General features: G+C 41.2%; 1 protein-coding gene across 4 annotated transcripts; it reads right to left on the minus strand.

The window, feature by feature from the left end:
* Positions 1-8,339: 8,339 nt before the first annotated feature.
* Positions 8,340-21,031, minus strand: CSF2RB (colony stimulating factor 2 receptor subunit beta). Of its 4 annotated transcripts, XM_032689098.1 has the most exons (14): positions 20,879-21,030; positions 19,788-19,918; positions 18,209-18,338; positions 16,042-16,226; positions 15,567-15,715; positions 14,336-14,507; positions 14,119-14,251; positions 13,857-14,017; positions 12,818-12,963; positions 12,542-12,716; positions 11,422-11,512; positions 11,069-11,138; positions 9,829-9,932; positions 8,340-9,552 (listed from the first exon to the last, which is right to left on the minus strand). In XM_032689098.1, the coding sequence occupies exons 2-14, from the start codon at positions 19,855-19,857 to the stop codon at positions 8,355-8,357; spliced, it is 2,784 nt and encodes a 927-aa protein (XP_032544989.1). In that variant the 5' UTR covers positions 19,858-19,918; positions 20,879-21,030; the 3' UTR covers positions 8,340-8,354. The 4 variants fall into 4 exon arrangements, with proteins under 4 accessions (XP_032544989.1, XP_032544986.1, XP_032544988.1 ...); XM_032689095.1 differs by having other exon boundaries at positions 14,119-14,507; positions 20,879-21,031; XM_032689097.1 differs by having other exon boundaries at positions 14,119-14,507; positions 20,761-21,031.
* Positions 21,032-21,321: the final 290 nt, after the last annotated feature.

Genomic DNA, 21,321 nt, shown 5'->3' on the forward strand with positions numbered 1-21,321 from the left:
CATGGAATGTGACGGTATCACTGACAGCAAATTCACCATGTTGGTCTCATGGCAGAGTCTGGCACTAGCAGTTACCTTGTTAGTTTGCACAAAAATGACTGTTCCAAGACATAACTGTGCTAAAAAGGCCCGAAGAGCTTTGGCTTGGGAAAGGTGAAAGGCAACTTCCTCTGTATAGTCAGGCTGTGAAGCCTTTCTTTTTAAAGGCTGCACAAAATTAACTGGTGTGTTAATTTCTATCTAAAGTGGTATCAAGTAAGAACCCTTAGCAGCACCTTAGGGCAGAGGTTCAAGAAAACTCTTCTGATACAGTGACCAAGTAGGAGGGATCAGTCTGCTCTGTTTGCTGACGCATAGTGAAAGCAACTTTCATGGGAATATATAAAAAGCAGGGCTACTGGGATGGGCTCTGATCAGAAACACTTTGATTAATCCTTTCAGAAAACACAGAATTGTGAATTGACAAGACACACAAAAAGGCCATTTGTAAATCTGTCAAAAACTTTTATCCCAAAGAGACACTTAATTGTACTGAATAGATGGACAAGTCAAGCCTTTCAGCTCCAAGACAGGACATGAAGATGAAGACAAATCATCCTTTAGACACTGTGTGGGTCTTGACATATCCATATAGGCCATCCATAGCCTCTCTTGCACTCAGTGGAAGTTTTGTCAGGCATGTGATGTCATGGATTGATATCACAGTAGCCAGGCATCATCTGCTGGATTTAGCCTTCACCCCCAGGAGCAGGTCACCTCCCAAAAGGAGATCCTGAGTTACATGAACACTACCAACACTGCACCATGAGTTACTCAACAAGTAGCATGTGCAGCAAGGGCTGATAGGTGTCTTTGGTAGGACGGGTTCCCTTCAGGAGCAGAAAAATGGAAAATATCTCCTTCATTTCTCATGACCAATACAAACATGGACAAACATTTTGCTTGAAAAGACACGTGCAGTTGAAAAGACAATGTAGCACAAGGAATCTAGGCATGCCCTCAGTAAGTGCTAAGAAAGACCCATTGGCGGTGGCTCATACCCACACTACCAACAAAGAAACAGCAGGTGAGAGGTCCTGAAAGCAAAGTTTAAACTGGGAGGCTGAAAAGGCAGTCCTACATAGTAGCATTCTTCAATGGTCCTGCTTCTATACACTCTGTCAGATAACGGAGTCTCAGTGCATGATTGATTAAACCATGTAGGGAAAGAGGGATTATATTTAATCATATCTGGTAAAACTTCGAAGCAGATTAAGTGTATACAAGTTGGGTTCCACCCAATAAAAACAGAATCAGTGCTGCTGACATTTAAGATTAAAGACACTATGAGGCAATTCTAAAATGAAAACCAAGGAAATTATGCCAGATGTGGAAAGTAAATTGTTCAGATTGATCTATTTGTGTGTTCTGAAACCACAGAAAGCCTATGACTCAGAAAAAGGGATAGAACAGAGGGTAAGAAAAACAGAAACAAAAACAACCTGGGTAAGCAGAGCATATAAAACTATACAACCAAATCAAGACAAATGCCCAAATATGTCTGTATAAATATTTGCCTTTAAAAATACATTTTAAATGGCAGAATCATTGGCAAATGTCTTAAAAAAAAATTAATAGGCATTAAGGAATGTTGATGAAAAGAGTAGATTCAGTAGAACACTAATGCACAGGTTTTCCAGGACAAGGCAAAGGTTAGAGTTCTGGAATGGGACCACAGACTCCACTCAACTGTTAGCGAACACTTTGACACGGCTTTTGTCTACACCAAAGAGAAAGCAAGGGATAGTTTCCAATATGCAGTGTGGAAAAGGCCTTCTACTGTTGGGGAAAGAGACTGGGTACACAAATCTTCCATGACTGCTCTTACAGCCAGAAAGGAACCTTGATCTACTTTATTTGCTGGTACGGATCTAGTCACAGAGTCTACCTTTTTAGACACTGTGAATGATTGCTTCTTGCAGTTATTTGTGAAAGCACTCATGAGAATGCAAAGAAACTGATTTAGTCCTGAATAATATACAAGACCTAGTACAAGTTGAAACGGCGAAAGCCACAAGTTTTCTACAATAATATTTTTAGGAAAAGACTGGCAAAAATAAAATAAGCCCAAGAAGCTGTTAAAGAATCAAATGTGACAAAGAAGCTGTTTAAAGAATCATATAAAAATTTAGAAGTGCACTTAGGCCTTTCATAAGTCTCCCATGCTATGAAATTATGGTTATCATAGCCTTAATGTTCTGAAAAAGTAAATGAGGCAAGACACATAGAGAAAAAGGATAACTTATAATGATCTTTTCCAACTACATCCTTCTGTTTAATAAAACATAATTACTTTCTTTACAAGCCTTGCATAACCTATATTCATACTCAATTGCTTTCTTATCATATGAATCTGTAAAGGAAATTGAACAGTTAATTGCCAAACAAATAATTGAGGTAAATAATCAATTGAGGCTTTGACAGGCCTCAACATCAGAGAAAAAGAAATACCAAATGAAAGCTTTGGAGGTGTACTCAGAAAAGAATCCAGGCAACTGCTGACCAAATAAATAATTGAGGCTTTGACAGGCCTCAACATCAGAGAAAAAGAAATACCAAATGAAAGCTTTGGAGGTGTACTCAGAAAAGAATCCAGGAAACTGCTGACCAATCACGCTGACTTTTGTACAGGATAGGTGATACAAACTATAATGAAAAATAAAAATAGTAGAGAAAAATCTTCCGGGGAAGAATTAACATCTCCCTATAAAAGAGAATAGTCGTGCTTATAAAGCTGGTAGAGTTGTTGGAAGAACTCAAGAAGCAAATGAGTACAGGGTTATCCAATCAGTGCATCATACCTAGATGTCTAAAAAGCTTGAAGTCTCTAAAAAATGCATTTCTAAGAAACGAAAAGATAAAAGGAAGGTTATCATGGAAATTAAAGTCATTTAAAGAGAGAAAACAAGTGGGAAAAATTAATGGCTAGTTTTCATATTGCAGGAAAGATTTAAGTGATGTCTCCCAGGAGAATTATGATCTTCAACATAATTATAAATTATGTGTAAGACTGAGTGATGAGAAATCTCTTACCTGAGAGATCTGAGTGACTGAAAAGGCAAAATTTTATCCGGGTTACTCCAACCTAATGATGAGGGAGAAAACACTAAGTTATTAGGTATAAATGGGATTTGACATTAGAATCATAGAACCAGGGATTCATAGAATGCTTTGGGTTGGAAGGATCCAAACTATCTACCATGGGCAGGGACATCTTCCATTAGACCAGGTATCTCAGAGCCCCATCCAACTTGGCCTTGAAGCTTCTAATGAAGAGCCATCCACAACTTATTTGGGCTGCCAGTTTCTGTGTCTTGCCAGCCTCATTTAAAAAAATTTCTTCTTCTAAATCTATCCTCTTTCAGTTTAAAACTGCTGCCCATTTTTCTGTCACTGTAGACCTTGGTAAAATGTCTCTCTCTGTCTTTCTTATAAACTGCCTTTAAATATTGAAAGACCATAACAACGTGACCCTGCAGCCTTCTCCAGGCTGAATAACCCCAACTCTCTCAGCCTGTCATCAGAAGAGAGGTTCTCCAGCCCTCCAATCATCTTCATGGCCTCCTCTGGTCCCACTCTAACAGGTCCACATCTTTCTTGCTCTGGAGACCCCAGAGCTGGATACAGCACTCCAGGTGGGGTCTTATGAGAGCAGAGCAGAGGTGCAGAATCATCTCCCTCAACCTTCTGGCCACACTGCTTTTGATGCAGCCCGGGATACTCCTGGTTTTCTGGCCTGTAAGTGCACATTGAAATATAGAAACATAGACATTCACGTGACTGAAAAAAAATAATTTTAACTATACAACAAGACCTAAGAACCTGTTAGAGCAGACAAATAATAATGGGAGAGTCCAGTTATCATAGACTGTCTAAATAACATGTTTTCTTGAATTCAGTTCTGATTATCTCATATCTGAATTAATACTGTAGAATACTGTGCAGAAACAGAAAAAGTACAAAGTTGTTAGAAGAGTTACATGATCTATAGGAAGAGAGACTAATTACTATGGAATTCTTCAGCTTGGAAAAAAAAACAACTGAGAAATTATTTGACAGAAGTTTGTAGCATCTCAAACAAGAGATGGTGAATAAGGAATGATGGTTTATAAACTCTTCTAGAACAAAAGCTAAGGAGCAACTTACCATGCAATTGGCACAAAATGAGTTCAGGAAAATGTGGGCATTATTTTTTTGTTTGTATGGTTTTATTTATAAACAAATTTAGTAATACTTTCCTATCAGACATTATGAAGCCAACAATTAAGTGGTTTTAGAAAGGAGTTAGTTGAACCTCTAAAGGCAAGAGACATGAAGCACATATTGTCTACAACACCTTAGATGTAACCTCCAATTCTGGAATGCTCTGGGCCAGATACCAGGTAAATGTATCAGTTGAGGATTTACTTACTTTCTGGATACTGTTTCATGTTTACTACACTCGGGCTTTAAGCATCCACTGCAAATGTTGGCAAAGACAGAATACTGGGCTAGATGGAATGATTGTTTAGATCTAATGTGTTAGTCTTATCTTCCTATACTACAGTCTCTGCTGCAATTAGAAGGGAGGAAAAGGGTGTCTTTAGATGCTTCATGAATCTCTCATGAACCTGCAGTGAATGAAATAAACTTGAAAATGTGTGTCAACATCTTATATACGTCCGAATGCTGCAGGGCAAACAGCTTAGAAGATGAAAAAGTACTCATCTCAAAACTTTGCAGTGTATGTGCATGCTGTGAACCAGGAGCTGGAAAATTTTGAAAAAGAGAATAGGAAAAGCCACCCACTTGTTTCAGACAGCTTTAGAACTCCTTCTCTGGACAAACAAATTATCCTTCAAGAAGGAGGACCATATGCTTCTCTATCAAAGAGCTGGAAAGTACAAAACAAATCTGCAGAGGTTTTGAATTAAAGCTGGCTCATATTGAGTGAGTTTGCAGAGGAGTTTGGGCTCACCCACTGAACATCATGGTGAAACATCTATTGTGTAATATGAGGAGTTGTTAGGATCCAGATTGTAGCATATGGAATCCTGGTAGGCCCTTGAAAAGGCTTGTAAAAAGGGCCAAAAGAGGCACAAGTGCTACTTATTCCCCATGTAGAGAATGTGACACATTGTGTTTCTTTTCATGGAAATTTCATCTCCAGAGTGAGAGCAGAAGGGAGCAAGCAGAGAGTGAGGAGAAGAGGCAGTGATCATTCAGTGGAGCTCTATGGGAGTAAGGCTGTGTGTACAACGTGCTTGTGAACAAGAAACCAAAAGGACTGCAGGATCAGTTAGGTTTGTTTTCCGTTACCCTGTAGAGGTACAGGATTCTATGATTTTATGATTCTCAGAAATTCTCCAGCTGTCATTCCTTGAGGTCTTGGAGGGCTTTCCACTGCAGGTTTCTTTTTCTAGCAAACCATTCAGCTCCATTTTCCTTCCTTACATAAAAGACAAACCCTTAGATAGCAGGAACAAAACAACAGAGCAGTTCAGCATTGACCTTATTTAGAACCACTGAGAACACAATATACTTCCTCCCCTAATCTCATACAAATTCAGGTAATACGTTTCTGGTTGATGAAGATTATGATACGGAATACTAAAGTGATTACTTCAGAGCAATGAAAAGAAAAATGTCTGCTGTTGAAACACGGGCAGAATCTTTTATGCTTGAGTGGGCAGTAAGGAAAGGGTTGCAATAATCTCATAACTGTATATATACTGCAGTGTAAATAGAGAGCTGTAAAATATGATTTACAGTATTGAGATGCTTACCTCTCTTTTTTTGACTGTATCAGAAACATAGGTAGCTCATCACACAGATATACAGGCTGTGGGGCTGGAACTACTTAGTGAGAAGCCGTACAGAGAGGGGCATGTCATAATTGGCTCCTGAATCATCACAATGATGATTCCTCTCCTGCATATTAGTGCCTAGCACTGGGAAAGGTAACAGCAACCTGTTTTTGCACAGTAACTTTGGGGCTTAAGCTAATGATCAGGAAGTTGAAGACCTGGGACTCATGACAGCTTCTAAGTCTTGAATCACCACACCAGGTTACAGTATTGTAAAATGCTTTTTACCACCAGCACTGCACCTGGATCTCATGCAGAAGAGCATGGAAGATTCATAGGATCAGCACCAGAAGAAGTTTATGGAAGTTTTGATTTGGTAACCCAGTAAAAAGTGTATTCCTCTGGCACAGCAGAACTGTAGATTATGAGCCCTGCTTCCAACATTCATTACAGATTTTATTTAATAACACTTAAATGGATATTGAACAAGGAGTCCCTAGAGCAGAAATTCATTTTGCCCTAAACCGATTGTTATAGTTGCAAAGAAAACCACTGCTCAGTTCCCCTAGTTTGACAGTGGCATGTTACTCTGCAAGTTCCAGGTTTCTGAAGTGATCTTCAGACGATAATATCCACTCTGTGGATATTAAGTGCTTGTGTCTGTAAATCCTGTCTCCAAAATCAGCCTCTGCAAATGCCCAGTGAAGTGCGGAGAGACAAAAGGAACAGAGAGCTCTTAGAGTGCTGATGACAATGCAAATGGGCTCCATTCAAAAGCCACTGAGTTGAATAGAAGTTCTCCCACTCACTAATCTTCTTGATTATCAAACCCCAGCAATTCAAGGCCCAGGAAAGTGATGCATATCTAAGATGTGAAACCAGATACAAAATTTGCATATGAATTTAAGCATCTCCTTTTACGACCCTATTAGAGCACAATCATACAACCTGGAAGAAATTAATTGTGCCACTCTAGAAAGGCCAAAAAAATACATTGGTTACAAAAGGTCTACATTGAAAATCTCGTGAAGTGGTCATCAATATTCTCTATCAGAGGCTATAACTGCGTGTCTTTTGCTGTCAAGAACACCAAACTCAATTTGCACACCTTTCAGATTTAAAATGGTATTTCTGAGAATGAAATCCTCAAAAAACAATTCATTTCACTGCAATTTCTGAATCAGCGCTGTCCCATTAACCCAGCAGGAGGAATCAGCTGGCAGAAACACAGAACTCATTATCTCTGTCAAATAATATAGCAAAGTCAGGAGAAAGTGTCCTGCCTCACAGGTGGCATAGCTAACATACAGAATTTTTTGAGGCCTGATCAAACAAGCTAATAGTAATTTTATTGTAACCACAGTATTTTAACATGAAAGGAAATATTTATATGAAGAAATAATATTTTTATTAGTACAGATTTTATATTTGAAAAAAGAATTTTTTTTTTTGGAATGCAAGTCCGCCTTCAGGTCTGAAATCAAAGCCTTTTCGCTGGTCACAAAGTCACAGCTCTGAACAAAGGCTCTTTCCTTACACCACTTTCTTTACAGCAAAACTAGGAAAAAAATGTCTCCTCTTTCTCAACACATCTTATTACTCAGGAAAAAAAAACGAAGAATCAATTACACAGTTAAGATTAAGAATATTATGTATAAACAGTCAATGAACTTAAAATAATATGGTATTTTAACACTTATAAATAGAAAAGCTGCAGCAGATTTAAGCTTATGCAGCTTCCCAACATTTCTTGTGTGCCATTTTCTGTTACCTGCCCCACTCCCTCTCTCTCACTGAACCTTAAGAGTCCTTGGGTTTTCTTTCAGCCATGTTTCTTCTTCCAAATGGTTCTCTACAGCCTACTTTATGTATCCCACTAATGTTACCTTCTTATCCTTAACATTTGCTGTGATATACTGCACATTAACATTAAGAAAGCTTTCCTGGACTTCAACATTTTTTTTTTCACATTTTATAGTTACCCTTCTATAACTATCCTGTTTTTTGATTTTTAGGTTTTGGGGGTTTTTTGCCTTAGACAATACCTATTTCATGCCATAGTGGAAAGGTAGAGATATGAAAGTCCCTTGGTGACTTTTAGATCTATTTTATAAACACACAGAAGTTCAACAAAATTGCTCTTAAGAATCTAAGTTTTCTTTCCAAGGTTTCCAAGCTTATCTTCTTCTGTTAAGTCTGCATTTCCTGCAATCAGTTTTGCCAGGCAATCTGGTAAAATTGCAAGATGATTGTGGTTTGTCACAGGATCATAAGGAGGATAAACTGCTCATTGTGGATAAGTCAAAAAGTTTAAAAAACACCAAAGGCAAATACATGTATTTCATGCCAAATGTGTGAAGAGCACTGAGAATGATACTGAGCTACTTCAAGTTTTTCCATATGTTGGACTGGAAGCTTGAAAATGAAACTGGTGTTTATTCGTTTCTTGGTTTGAAGGTTCATTTTCATCAGACAGTTGCAGCCTCTTTCAGTTATCAGTCTCTTCAGTATTGATTAGTATTTGCCCATTTAACAGATTTCTTTGATCCTCAAAGATTGCTGCCAGGAAAAGTAGTCATCTGATTTCAGGATTTTGAAAAGCTGAATAGCCTGCATTTTTGATACATCCTTTTCTTTGCCAGTGATGGAGTCATCATCAGATACAGGCTTCCCAAGTGTTGTCTTGCCCTCAGAAGGTTTCTTGACTTGTTGGTCTTCTTGACCACTATCCATCTTCACACTGGGTTTTAGGCTGTGAAAGCAATAGTCACCAACCTGGCAAAGGAAAACTGGCTCAGTGCTGTCAGGGTTCAACACCACTAAGTTACCCTCTGACAACGGCTGCTTTCTAGGAAGACCATTTTCCTTCTGTAAGACAGGCAAAGGAATCTTTGTGGCTTCTGAATGTCTGTTGAGGCCTAAAGGCACAGTAAGATAGTCTCCAAACCTCTCCAGGTGCAATTCAGGAGAAGAGGTTGGTGCTTGACCTGAAACTTGGACCATGACACCAGTTTTCCCAGGAGAAAACTCATGGCAAGAGTGGTCACCGAGGGGCTGGGGCTTCTGTGAGCCACCAGGTGACTCCCCAGCAGTGACAAGTGGAGGATGGGTGGAGGCACTGGCTGATGGCAGTAACAGGCTCTCTGTGGTGATGTACTCCAAGGGACACTGCTGAGGAGATGTGGTACAGCTGAGAGCTTTTGGAGAGCTTTCTTCTTCTGTTTCCCTCTTGGTGCCTTTCCTACAGGCTGGTGGGGCCGGTGAGACTTCTTCCTTATCGCTGAGGTGCTGCATCATTTCCTTCTGATCTGTGAGTAGGTAGGGCTTTGGAGGACCTGCTCCTGGTTCTTCTTGCCTCTGTGGAGCCTGAGGACAGTCTTCCCTTGGGAGAGTCACATACTGAAGGGAAACTGATTTCTTACGGAGTCCCACCTGGTCCAGTTCCAAGGACTGATGTATATCAGGGTGGGAGGACATCACTGGATTGTACAAGTATGGACCATTGAAAGCAAAGCAAGGGATTGCTGTGTGGGAAGCAATACTTGCGTCAGCACTGTTTTTCCTTGAAACAGGAAAGGAATGACCAGCAATCTGACTAGAGCAGAAAACTGGGGCATGCTCTGCCTCATTTAAAGCATGGTATGAGTTCTGTAGATCCGGTGCAACAAGGGAAACATCCATCTTTTCAGTCTGCCCTTCAGGGCACTCTGCCAAAGTCTTCACCTGCCTGAAAGGGGGAAAGTTAAAAGTTGCTCATGAGAGAGATTATTGTGGTAAACATTAAACATAAAACAAGCTTATCTGAAAAACACATAGCTAAACACAGGCTTAGAAAACAGTTTTCTTGGAGATGCAGCCTAACCCAGGTAATAAACAATTGTATCCCTTTCTCAAAAGCAACCTGTACAGGCTTTTTAGTGACAGAGCATTTGATTGTATCCTGCCATGATGCAGGGAGTTCTTAGAGGCTATCATCCACAGTGTCACTGTGCTGTTCACTCACCTGTCCAGAACTTGAAGGAAACTAGCCTGCTCCATCTTCTCTGAAGGGTTGTATTTGTTGAAGTCCAGCTGGTTGCTTGTTGGCCAGTTTCCCAACTGTGGTTTCTGAAAATGAAAAAGCAGACATGACCGAAGAGCAGTGTCTCACTGGCCGTAGAATCAGAAACAGGAACTGTACGTTCCTCATGGACAAAGGTACAGTTTGCTGTGTGAAGAACCGGCTGAAGGGCAGGGCCTCAAAGGTTTTAGTGAATGGGGCTACATCTGGCTGGTGATCAGTCACCAGCAGTGTACCTCAGAATGCAGTTCTAGGGCCAGTTCAATATATTTATCAATGATCTGGATGCAGGATTTGAGGGCACCATTAGCAAGTCTGCTGACAATCCCAAAGTGGGAGATGCTGTTGGCTCTCTCAAGGGACAAGAGGCCTTGCAGAGGGATCTAGATAGATTGGAGCATTGGACAATCATCAATGGAATGAAATTTAACAAGTCCAAATGCCAGATTCTCCACCTGGGACAGCATGATGCTGGGTACAAGTACAAATTAGGAAAGGAGTAGCTGGAGAGCAGCCCTGCAGAAAGGGCTGGGGGTGCTGGCTCAAATCAGTGTGCACCCTGACATCCAGGAGGGAAAACTCTGTCCTGGGGGTCTTCAAAGATGGCATCATCAGCCAGTCGAAGAGGCAATTATCCTGCTGTATTTAGCAATAGTGTGGCCTCACCTTGAGTACTGTGTGAAGTTCTGGGTCCCAGAATTTAAGAAGGATTTTAAGGTACTCAAATGCATCCAGAGGAGGACAACAAAGCTGGTAAAAAGGCTATTTTGGAGAAAAGGAGCATGTCAGGCAACCTCACCTCTCTCTATAGCTTTATGAGGAGGGAAAGTCGAGAGGAAGGTGCTGATCTCTTCTTCTGGATATTCAGTGATCAGCATTAGCTAATTAAGTTTGCTAATGACACTGGATTATTTCAGTCAGTTAAAATTTTAAAGTACTGAAAATTTTCTAGCTTGATTTTACGTCACAGTGGTGCTGACAAGCGCAGCACAAAGAAGTCTGCTGGAATAAATATAACACTATTACGTTGAGTAGGACCAGCACTTCTCCTAAAAATAATTCGTCATCTAATGAAGATAACCATTCATTGTGGACTAGGAAACAAGAAAGGCTCTTAAGATTTCTGGAAGTCCTGAAAAAGAGAGAGAAATAATGAACCCTTCAAGTTACAGTTCCCTCTTACCCCCACGTAGCTCTGGATCAGGAGACTCTTTCTGGGGTTTGGAATATTTTCCTCCCACATTTTCTTCTTCCTGCAGCAACAACACAGAGTTTTCAAGATTTGCTTCTCAATGTGACTGCAACCAGAAAAGACTGCACCCCATACACTGTGCTGCTCTGCACAGTGAGGCACCACCAAGGCGATGGCACAGCACCAACCCAGCTCTCACCCTTGCACAGACATGGACAAGGCTGCCCACCAAGGTTCATCTCCACATAGACATCTATCTCATGGGGGACAAGAAGTGCCTTAGCCTTTATGCCACCCACATGGCCAACAGGCTGCTGAATATCCTAGTTGCAACGCAAGCCTACCTGAGGAAATATTTATAGCTGCAACAAGCAACTATTAGCAAAGTGATGATGAGAGCTGGGAGCATCACTGGGAGAACCACTGGTGGCAGAACTGAAACAGAGAAAAGAGAAATAGGTATCCACCTGTTGAGTGGCCATTTCCTATAACAGGTTTTTCACTCTGGTCACTCTTCACACAGGAAGATCAGGAAAACGCAGGGGTTATGTCAAAAGACAGGATCATAAGGCTTTCAAACCGTTGGAATACCCTCCAAAGCAGGACAGACCAAACATGGCCTGTACAGCTTACTGACCAAAGGAGTTCATTGTTACCTTTACTGATACATTTTTTAGTTCTTACTGACGTCAGAGTAAACAATTCATGCTATTAAGAAAATGGTTAGAAACCTCAGTCCATCCTGAACAACAGACATGTCTCCAGGCACCTTAGGTCTGCCTGACTCTACAGTTCTGAAGAAATGGGGTCTCAGAGATTTTCTAAGAGCTTTCTCTGCTATCAGCAACAACAGCACACCAATTTCTTCCTGAGTATACTCATCAAAATTTGCCTAACAGTATCACTGCTACAAGTTTCCTCAGAACAAATCATGTCAGATCATATTACTTTGGGCACAAGACTGTATGAGGGTAGATATTCTGCCTCTCAGTCAAGAAACAGCAAAAACATGTAAAGGTTTTATCTCCAGCATACACTACTGTGTATTTTACACAACCCTATAGTCACTGTGCAAATATAAAAAACTGATGGCTTATATTCTGTCTTCTTTCAGTCTCAGGCTCTTCAGTCACTGACAGCAGAATGCACTACTGGAACCAGGAAACAAAGATGATCTTTTGGGCAGGATCTCTGTTTCATTTTCCGTGTCGAAAACTTTATGGTTAGTTGTACTCACCTTATGAAGGCAAGTATGAAAGAAGCTTAAAAGGTCATTCACCTTATTCACTGGCATTGGTGATGTACTGCAAGGATGCAGGCAGAGAAGCTACCTTAAGTGACTCCAGATAGCTCATGGCTGCACCTCACTCCAACCTCAGCTGAGAGCATATATTTTTCTCAAGAGGCATTTCAGTCATTAACAGTCCATGAAAACCTTACAAAAGCAGCCTGCATGAAAAGTACCATTCTCAGTCTTCCAGGTGAACTCCTCGCTCCATTCACTCCAAGGCCCCTCATAATCCAGGGGCATATTCACCCTTGCACGCATTTTCCCCCTATATTCTGTAGATGCTGCCAGCATCTGCAGAGTGAAGATGAAAGGAGGTTCGTCATTGCTGATATTTAACTTCTGGAGAGTCTGGAAAGAGGAAATAAGCACAAATGGCAAGGTAAGAAGAAGTTTCTTTCCCTTTGTCCAGCAAAGAAATATCCAGGACTCCTGCACTTTGTGAAAGTTACCTTTTCATATTGGTTGTTTTCCCAGTATTCAACTTGATATCTCTGTGTTATGAAGTTGTATCCCATAGTGTGTTTTACCCATCTCAGTTCATACTCTTGGTTCTCTGTTGCTTTTACTGACACGTTTGCAGGCGGCAGCACCTGAACTGGAATACATGGAATGTCTCAGGGCAACCTACTGGGCCACTGGAAAAAGTGATTCACTTTTCCCCCACTGCAAATCACTTCCAGAGACTGAAAACATGGTTGTTTTGTGCAATGTAAGAAGTCTCAGCTTTTTAACATTTCTTAATTCTCTACATCTTCATTTTCTACTCAAATACAATAAACCAGTAGACCACTAAATAACAGAAAATCCATACCCATGAATGTTGACAGCACTCCCTGGGTACAGGGAGGCAGTGAAGCAATAGGTGAAACATCGTTACTGGTCCACCACATTTCCAGAGATTTTCATCTCTCTTGGAGCTACCTCCTGATATTTTCACCCTCTGCAAGGAGCTCTCCCATCTTTAGTCTGCAAAAAATAGCTCAAATACCTCCAGATACATGTAGGTAGAAATGATCCATCTGGTGCACCTCACTAGGCAGAGGATTCCTACCTCATAGAGTATTCCGGGAGCCAAGGCACAAACCCACAAGAGCTCCACTGGCTTCTTGAGAAATCACATAGTGACACAATCCCCACAAACACCTCTCACCACAGCTCCCTGTCACCTGGGACACTCTTGAAGGTCAATCACAGAGAAGTCAGCAGGGTGAAAATCACTCATTGATAAGCTCTGGGTTACAACCTGAATTTCTGCACAGCAGTTTCTGTCACCATCACCTTCCTCAGAGTAACAAGTGCCACTGAGGAACTCCACACTTACATCCCAGAGCTCTGACCTGACACAGTTCCTTTCTTCATCAGTAATTGATTCTTCTTCTCCCTACTCCCTTTTCTTCCTTGCCACTGTCTTCAGCCCCACTTGCTCAGACAGGCATCTCTCCAAGAAAGAAGGAAAGAGAAGAAGGAAGAAACAACACAGTAACTAACTGTTCTTGTAGCTTTCAATCAGTTTCTCCTCCGTCTTGGCCCGGACAGACACCTTGTACTGGCTCTGGCTGCTGGAATTGCTAACAAGGATCTCACAGCTCTGCACCACATACGGGATGTGGGGCAAAGTCTTCTCATGCACAGGAGAGCATTCCTCTTCTCTGAGGGGAAGAAAAGAGGTTGAACTGAGATCAGGGGAATGGGGCGGAGCAGAAACCCCATAGGAGAGGCACAGACATGCTGCCATGGGCAGAGCACGTACTCTGATGATGGAGTGGCCCTGAAGAACAAGCCAAAGAGGACAGAGGTGGTGATCGCTTTCTTCACTTCCCAGCTGCAGGTCAGACGATCTCCACCATTGAAGAGGCAGCGAAGGTTCCTGGGCTGAAGGCCACCTTCAATGAAACAAGTGACAGGAAAGGTCTGGCTTCTCAGCCAGAGCTTCCAACCCTGCACAACCCCTCTCCATCCTATACTACCTTCAGGGGTCTTCCATGATGCCTCCATGCTCCACTCACTGTACTGCCCAGAGAAGCCACTGGCCTGCCCCGGTCTGGCTCGCACACGGGCAATGTAGCTGCTCCCTGGGACGAGGTCCTCACGGCTGAGATTGCAGTGAGTGGTGTTGGAGAGCAAGAGTGAGGCAGCTCCCTGTTATCGGGGGATAAAAGGGAATGGAAGGGAGGGAGGAAATTGGGGAGTTGGGGAATGGAGAAGAGGGGTGGAGGGGGGAAAGAGTGAGAGGAGGTGACTGCCAGCTGGCATCTCTCAACAGTCCCACACATGCAGTGGTCCATGGCCATGCTGCCATGCAGTGGTCCTTACTCCCATACTAGAGGGGCTTCAGCACACATGCTGCCAGCATGGCACAGGAAGGCTGAGGCACAGGCGCTCTCAGGTACAATCTCTCCCAACAAGTAGGCCAACTTCTGCAGCTTGCAGAGTCCTGACTGTGTTCACCTCCAGCTACACATGTTCATAACTCTCAGTGCAGAATTATGTGGGAATCTGGACAGGATACTTCCCTTAAAAACTAAAGATTAAGCTGACAGATACAGAAGAGAAACATCTGAAGATCCAGGGAAACAATAGAGCAAAGGATATGGACTCCTAAAAACTAAAAATTAAAAAACAGACAGACAACCAAAAAAAACCCCAACAAAACAAAACAACAAAAAATAAAAACGAAAAAAAAACCTAAAAAAAAAATTCCCAACAACACAGCCAACCAACCAAACAAAACAAAACAAAACAAAACAAAACAAAACAAAACAAAACAAACAAACAACAAAAAACTCCACCAAAAAACTCCAAAACATATCTTTCTCCATGGGGGAGCAATTTCAAATGTATTTTGCCATTTTCCCCTCATGAACCCACAGCCTCCTGTTGGAACATGATTTAATTCAATTTGGGAGGGATTCAGGGCAAAATCAATTCCAACTGAAAACCCAAGCACAGCACCCCTTTTTGGTTTTTTTCAGTGGAGAAGAGAGCTTTGCTTTCAGTTCATGACAAATGGTATTTCACTGGGCAAGTCACTTGCAAATAGAAAGAGAGCCCCTTCTGCCTGACCCAAAAAACATTTGTTGCATCTTCTTAGTACCTGAGAATGGAAAGGCCATTAATTCACACAACTTTTACCACAGACTTTCAATTGCCCAAAATGGTGCAGCCCAACCCAGGACAGCTCAGCTCCTTCACTCTTACCTCCCAGGACTCCCATTCCCGCTTGTAAGTGACTTCATACTCCAGTGCATTGCCCAGCATTTGGCTTTCATCAGCTGTTTTCCAGGTCAGCAAGAAGTCTCCTGATGTCATCAAGCTGACTGAGAGGTTCTGAGGAGGATGGGGCTGGACTGGAAGGTGATGGTACAACACATGAGTAGAGACAGTGAGGGAAGGACACAAAGAGGGGAAGAGAACACCTAGGTAAGCTTCCCCATTTCCAGAGTATGTTATCCCTGCCACACTAAGTATCTTCCGACTAACTCTTGAGATGATACCAGGTCCAGCTGCTCCCAGAAACTTGCCTTTTCCTCTCCCTGACCCACCCTTTCAATGTGGAACTCTTTGGCAGTTTTCACGATGGAAGTGGAATTCAGTTCTTGGCTGAATGGCAAATACAGTCCCAAAGATCCTTAAAATTCATTGGAAAATGAGAATTTGGTATTTTAAGTCTTACCATTTTGGAAAAGATCAACATTTAGTTCTGCTTGAAGCATCTTGTTAGGTTTGAAGCCATAAATATCTTCTACCCCCATTCCAAAATAGTCTGTAGAGTTGCGACAAACCCAGCGCACATACACATCAGGAGTCTCGTGTAAGTCATTTTCTGTCTGGCGTTTGCAATACATCTCCTTGTTCTCCCTGTGTATAAAGTCATCTATAAAGATCTGATCTGGAGACCTACAGTTAACACAAAATTAAATACCTGAAACCAATTTCACCCCATTCTGTTGTTATCATTTACTAAGGCACTTATATCCTCTTCTCACCGTATCTATTAGTCCTGTTTTGCATCAGTTGATATGACAAATATTTTTAACACCACGATTTTTGCCAAGTGCCTCCCCATTTCGAAGTTGTACAGCAGAATGCTACATTTTAGTACCAGTCTGTTATTGTTACTTTTTAGCCTAGCTCTATATAATCTCATATTTTAGGTGAGAAATAGTATGATGAAAATTAATGTCATGTAAATGCACCTTTTACTCAAAGTGAAAGGCAGTAAAGTTCTGATGATCCTTAGCTTATTGAAGACATTCATTTTGCAGTCCCAAAAAGACACTTAAAAAAAGATTGTCCAACCAAAATGTACTTCTGTATCCTTTGTAGTTCTGTTCTGACAAGGGACCTCAAACATTCATTAAAGAGTTCATCCAAAATGTTAATCATTCTTTCAGATAGCCTTTCTCCAGGCCAAGGAACATCATGAAAATTAGAAACAGTATTTTAAACTAGGCAGGAGAGGGAAATATTTGTGTGTTTGCAGCAGCCTTAGCTGCTGGAGAGAAGTGTTACTTTTTTTTGTACTCTCTGGAATTATTTTGTGCTTGTGGCTTCATGCCCAGTATATTATATTGTTCCAGTTCACATGAGAAATATTAACTTGCAAATATTTAAGGCCAAATGCTGTCTTCCAGGATAAGATGGAGTCTTCTAGCCAACTATATGTCAGCAAGCATTATTCAGCACTATTGCTAGTTTTAAAAGTTGAGTATCAGCAAGGAAACCAGGGAAATTGCTGAAATATGGGTGGGACTGACCATACATGTGCATAACCTCAAACAAAAGAGTCAGCCCAAGGGTTGTGAAGTCCTAAAGATATTTCTGTCTACTCACCATTACCCTATAGTTTGGGATTTAATCAACTATTCTTCATCTATGAGCCGATGGTGTTTAATTGCTGGCTGTTTTGATTTCAGCTGTGTGATTGTCCATGTTTAATACTGATGAGTTCAGTCATGTTTCATGATCCACACACTCCATCAAGTAACAATGTTGCAGAGAATCCTCCAAAAGTCCAAGTAACTTTATATCATCTTTTCCCAGAAGCCTTAACTTCAAGGTCCTGTTCCAAAGTTCTTCCACTGATTTCAGTTGCTTTTAGATCTATTAATTCTCTCTTGTTTGCAATAAAATTAAGAGTTCTTTCTCTTTACTTTCCTTCCTGTATCCCCATACTCTAAATCATTTTCTTCTCAGCCATCCATCTTTGCCTTCCTCTCTCCCCTAACTATTCCTCCCTTCTGTCCTTTCTTACCCTCACAATCGATCCAGTCTGATGATTCGGTTCCCTTTTCAAAAGGAAACAGATGTAACAGAGAGATACTGTCATAAACACACCAGTATCTCTGGGAGGAAAACCGATAGCACAGATGAACTTACCAGTCTTCTCTATCTCACAAACACAGAGTCTATGCATGTTGCTCAGAAGTGATCAAAACCACACTCTCAGTGATGCTTCTAAATTGACAAAATGACACGGGGAATGCCTTCTTCCTTTTGGGTTTATAAAAACTGTCCTTCATGCTCACATTTTTCTGACACCATCTTCTGCCCTCCATTATTAGCATCCTATATGCCCCATCTTATTTCTAATCTATTATCTCACAACAAAATCATGGAAAATGATTGTAAAGGTGAAAAAAATAACTCCACTAGCATGGCCTATTCATTATTCCTTTCCTGAATGAGGCCTCAGAAGCAGGTACAACTTTTGTTTTAACCTGATGACAGAAAGAGGTGGGCATGTTTTCTTAAAATCTGCCTGCTGGTCTCTAGGATTCCAAGTTATGGCCAGTTTCCCTTTGGTCTTTTATCCAGCTCAGCATATTATAGGTACTTACATTATAACATCATCCCTGTGGTAAAGAATCATACCAACAAGGTCATGAGCATCTGATTGCTCCATCCACGTGCAGGTGACCTGTGAATTGTAGTCATTCAAGCAGCTCAAGCTTTTCATAGGGGTGCTCTCTGAGAAAGGAATTCAGGAAAAGAAAAAAAAAAAAGATGCAGTGACTACAAACGTAAATAGTGAGAGATAGTAGGAGTACAAAACAGGTAAGGCACTGATAACAGTACTTTCCTCTTGCCACCAGAAAATTATAGAATTGTAGGATGGTTTGGGTTGGAAGGGACATTAAAGATCATCAAGTTCCAACCCCCCTGCCATGGACAGGGACACCTTCCACTAGGCCAGGTTGCTAAGAGCCCTGAACTTGGCCCTGAACACCTCCAGTGATTGGGCACAATTCAGTGAAAATATGTACAGAGTTGTGGCCATTCTGCACATCTCTACAATACACAAGTGTCCAAACCAAGCTATAACTACCCACAGTTGAGAACTTTGTGCCTGCAAGGAGTATAGTTCCAGCCAAGGTATCACTTTTCCAACACTGATTATTTCCAAGGATTAGTAGACACCACGGACAGCAGGCACATAGCAATCATTTCATCTTTGTTGTGTTGGTGTATAGACTTCTTTGCCACTAACTTCCTAGTAAACATTATGATGTTAGAAAGGTATATTTAAAAGTGAGATGCTCTGAGAATAGTCTTGTTATGACTCAGAATAATGCCCAAACTAATTTACTGGAACTAGATTCATGATCCAGAAACAGCTAGACCTCTCGTGAGAGATAAATGTTTTTTTAAAGTTCACAATTGTTAAGTTGGAAAATACAGACTTGCCTCTAGCACACGCACTAGGAGGCAAGTTGCTTTCTTATCCTGCTTAATTTTCTCTGCAGGTAATATCTGTGCTGTGCTATTGGGATATTGCAGCTTCAGATGACAAAGATATCAGTGTGCATACATGAGTGTGCTCCCTCAAGTAGTTTTTCATGATGAGAGCTACTATCAGCTTATTTAAGGGCTTTTTAGGGGTAAAGAGTAGTTCTCATTGCATGAGAAAGGAAAGATATTAAACTCAGAAACACAAGCAGTGGATATGGCAGATGGTCTCTTTATCTGTCAGCAATTCCACAGGAAGAAAATCAGGTCATCTGGATGTTGCTCTTGGTAGCCCCCACCACCCTGTCTTGTGTCTGTCCACATGACTACACTCCTGTACAGTTCCATGGGAATTATGCAGCCCTTCATTTTCCTGTTTTCACTAATTGTCAGGGTCTACTCCTCCTTTCCATTCATTCATTATCCAGTCAGTTTATTTATCTCATCCATTTATCCAGTGTTTCACCTGTCCTTGCCACCAACATATAACCGATTTGTCTGCACATGCACCTGCTACACACTGGTTTTAGTCACAATGTCTGTTCTCCTATAGTAAAGAAGACGGTATAGAAGGAAGCAGAAAAGCAAGCAAAAAATGAGGAAGATCATTAGCTGAAAGAAGCAAACAGATACAAAAAGAAAGGCAATGAAGGAAGGAAAGATAAAAGAGAATATAAATTTGAATGTCACCTCGAATGGCTTGAACACTGAAGACCAAATACAGGTTCAGCAGCAGGATGAAAGTCTCTTTCATGTTCATACTGTCCTTTGCCAGCAGGCTTGATCCTAATTCAGATCATAGTCTTCTGCTTACTGTAGAGCTGCTTGTTTTCATTTCACATAAAGAGAAGTAAAAGTGAATGAGGGAACTTCTTTTATATTTGTGTTGGAGTGGTATTCAGAAAGAACTTCTACCAAGCATTTATTGTAGGACAAAATTCATGTCTTCTTGTTGTGTGAGCTTGCAATACAAGCAAAGAATGAAGCAAATGCACATTTGCAGGAATTCTGTCAGCTGAGTAGCAACAAGAAACATTCCTGATCTGTGAAGAGAACTCAGCCTTCAAATTTATTTATCTTTCTCCTCTTTATGCTCAAAGCCTTCCTAATGAGCCACTACAGTGTTCTGTTTTTTACCCTTCCTCAAAAATATGATCTCCAACCACATAATTCCTGGGAGCTATAGTGGTTGAATTTCCATATTCGTTCACTTTCAGATTTTTCATCAACATGCTACTTTTCTAGCTGCTCCCCAAACAATTTGCAAATTGCAGACATAATGCCAAAGAAACTATTTTCTTTGGTGATTGTAGAGAGTGAGAGTAGATTGAGCAGTTCCAAGACCACGGACCACACCATACTGGAATTCAAGTCCTTTTGGCCATTTCTCATTGCTCTCTCAAAAGCATAATGCACTCACCTACTTAAGTACATTGCAGATCTGAGACTTTTTTCTACTTTAGGGGAGCATGGAAAAACTCCTTTTAAATTCCTATTGACTTCCAGACTCTTGAACATCAATTCCTCATGCGAGAAACAACTGGCTGAGCCAATGATATTGAATAGTCATTACAGCTAAGGAATCCCTTGGTCACTCACAAGCCTTTGTATTAGGACAGACTCTACCATTTTGCTTCCCCCAGAAAGGAAGCCATTCCCTTACCTGGACCCAGAGACGTCTGTGAGGCAGATCATTCAACCTGATGGGTGAATCTCCCTGTCCAGCCTGCCCCCACAGCACCAGAATCCTCTGATGCAGAAACCAGCAAACCCACACTTGCCTAGAACTGGAGACAGAAGGTATCAACCAAGCACAGGATTTTCTTGGCAAGTAAGTCTTCAAAATAAATGCTGCATCTTCTGTGCCTCAGAAATGCCATTTTCAGAGAAGCAGAGCCCACCCCTTCAAGGGAAGTCTATGCAATTTCTTGTAAAATAGGAAGTCTGTAGTTCCTATTTTAGCCCCCAGAGCATGCACTTAAATGGCACTAAGGGAAGGGAGGGAAAGGAAGTTTGTCAATCTGCGTGTTAGCAATTAACAGATCATGGGACTAATGTATTTTAAGAAAAAGAAAGGATTGACTGCAGCAGAAGTAAGGAAGACAAAGAAAGAATTTCTGGTGTTCACTCCAGTGCTGTTTCTTGCTTTAATCTAGACTAAACAATCTTCATGGCAGGGTTGGACTTTCCTTTGTACGTCTATATTGAGGACTAGTGAACTACC

Source organism: Chiroxiphia lanceolata, chromosome 5, assembly GCF_009829145.1.
Source record: "Chiroxiphia lanceolata isolate bChiLan1 chromosome 5, bChiLan1.pri, whole genome shotgun sequence".
Taxonomy (NCBI): domain Eukaryota; kingdom Metazoa; phylum Chordata; class Aves; order Passeriformes; family Pipridae; genus Chiroxiphia; species Chiroxiphia lanceolata.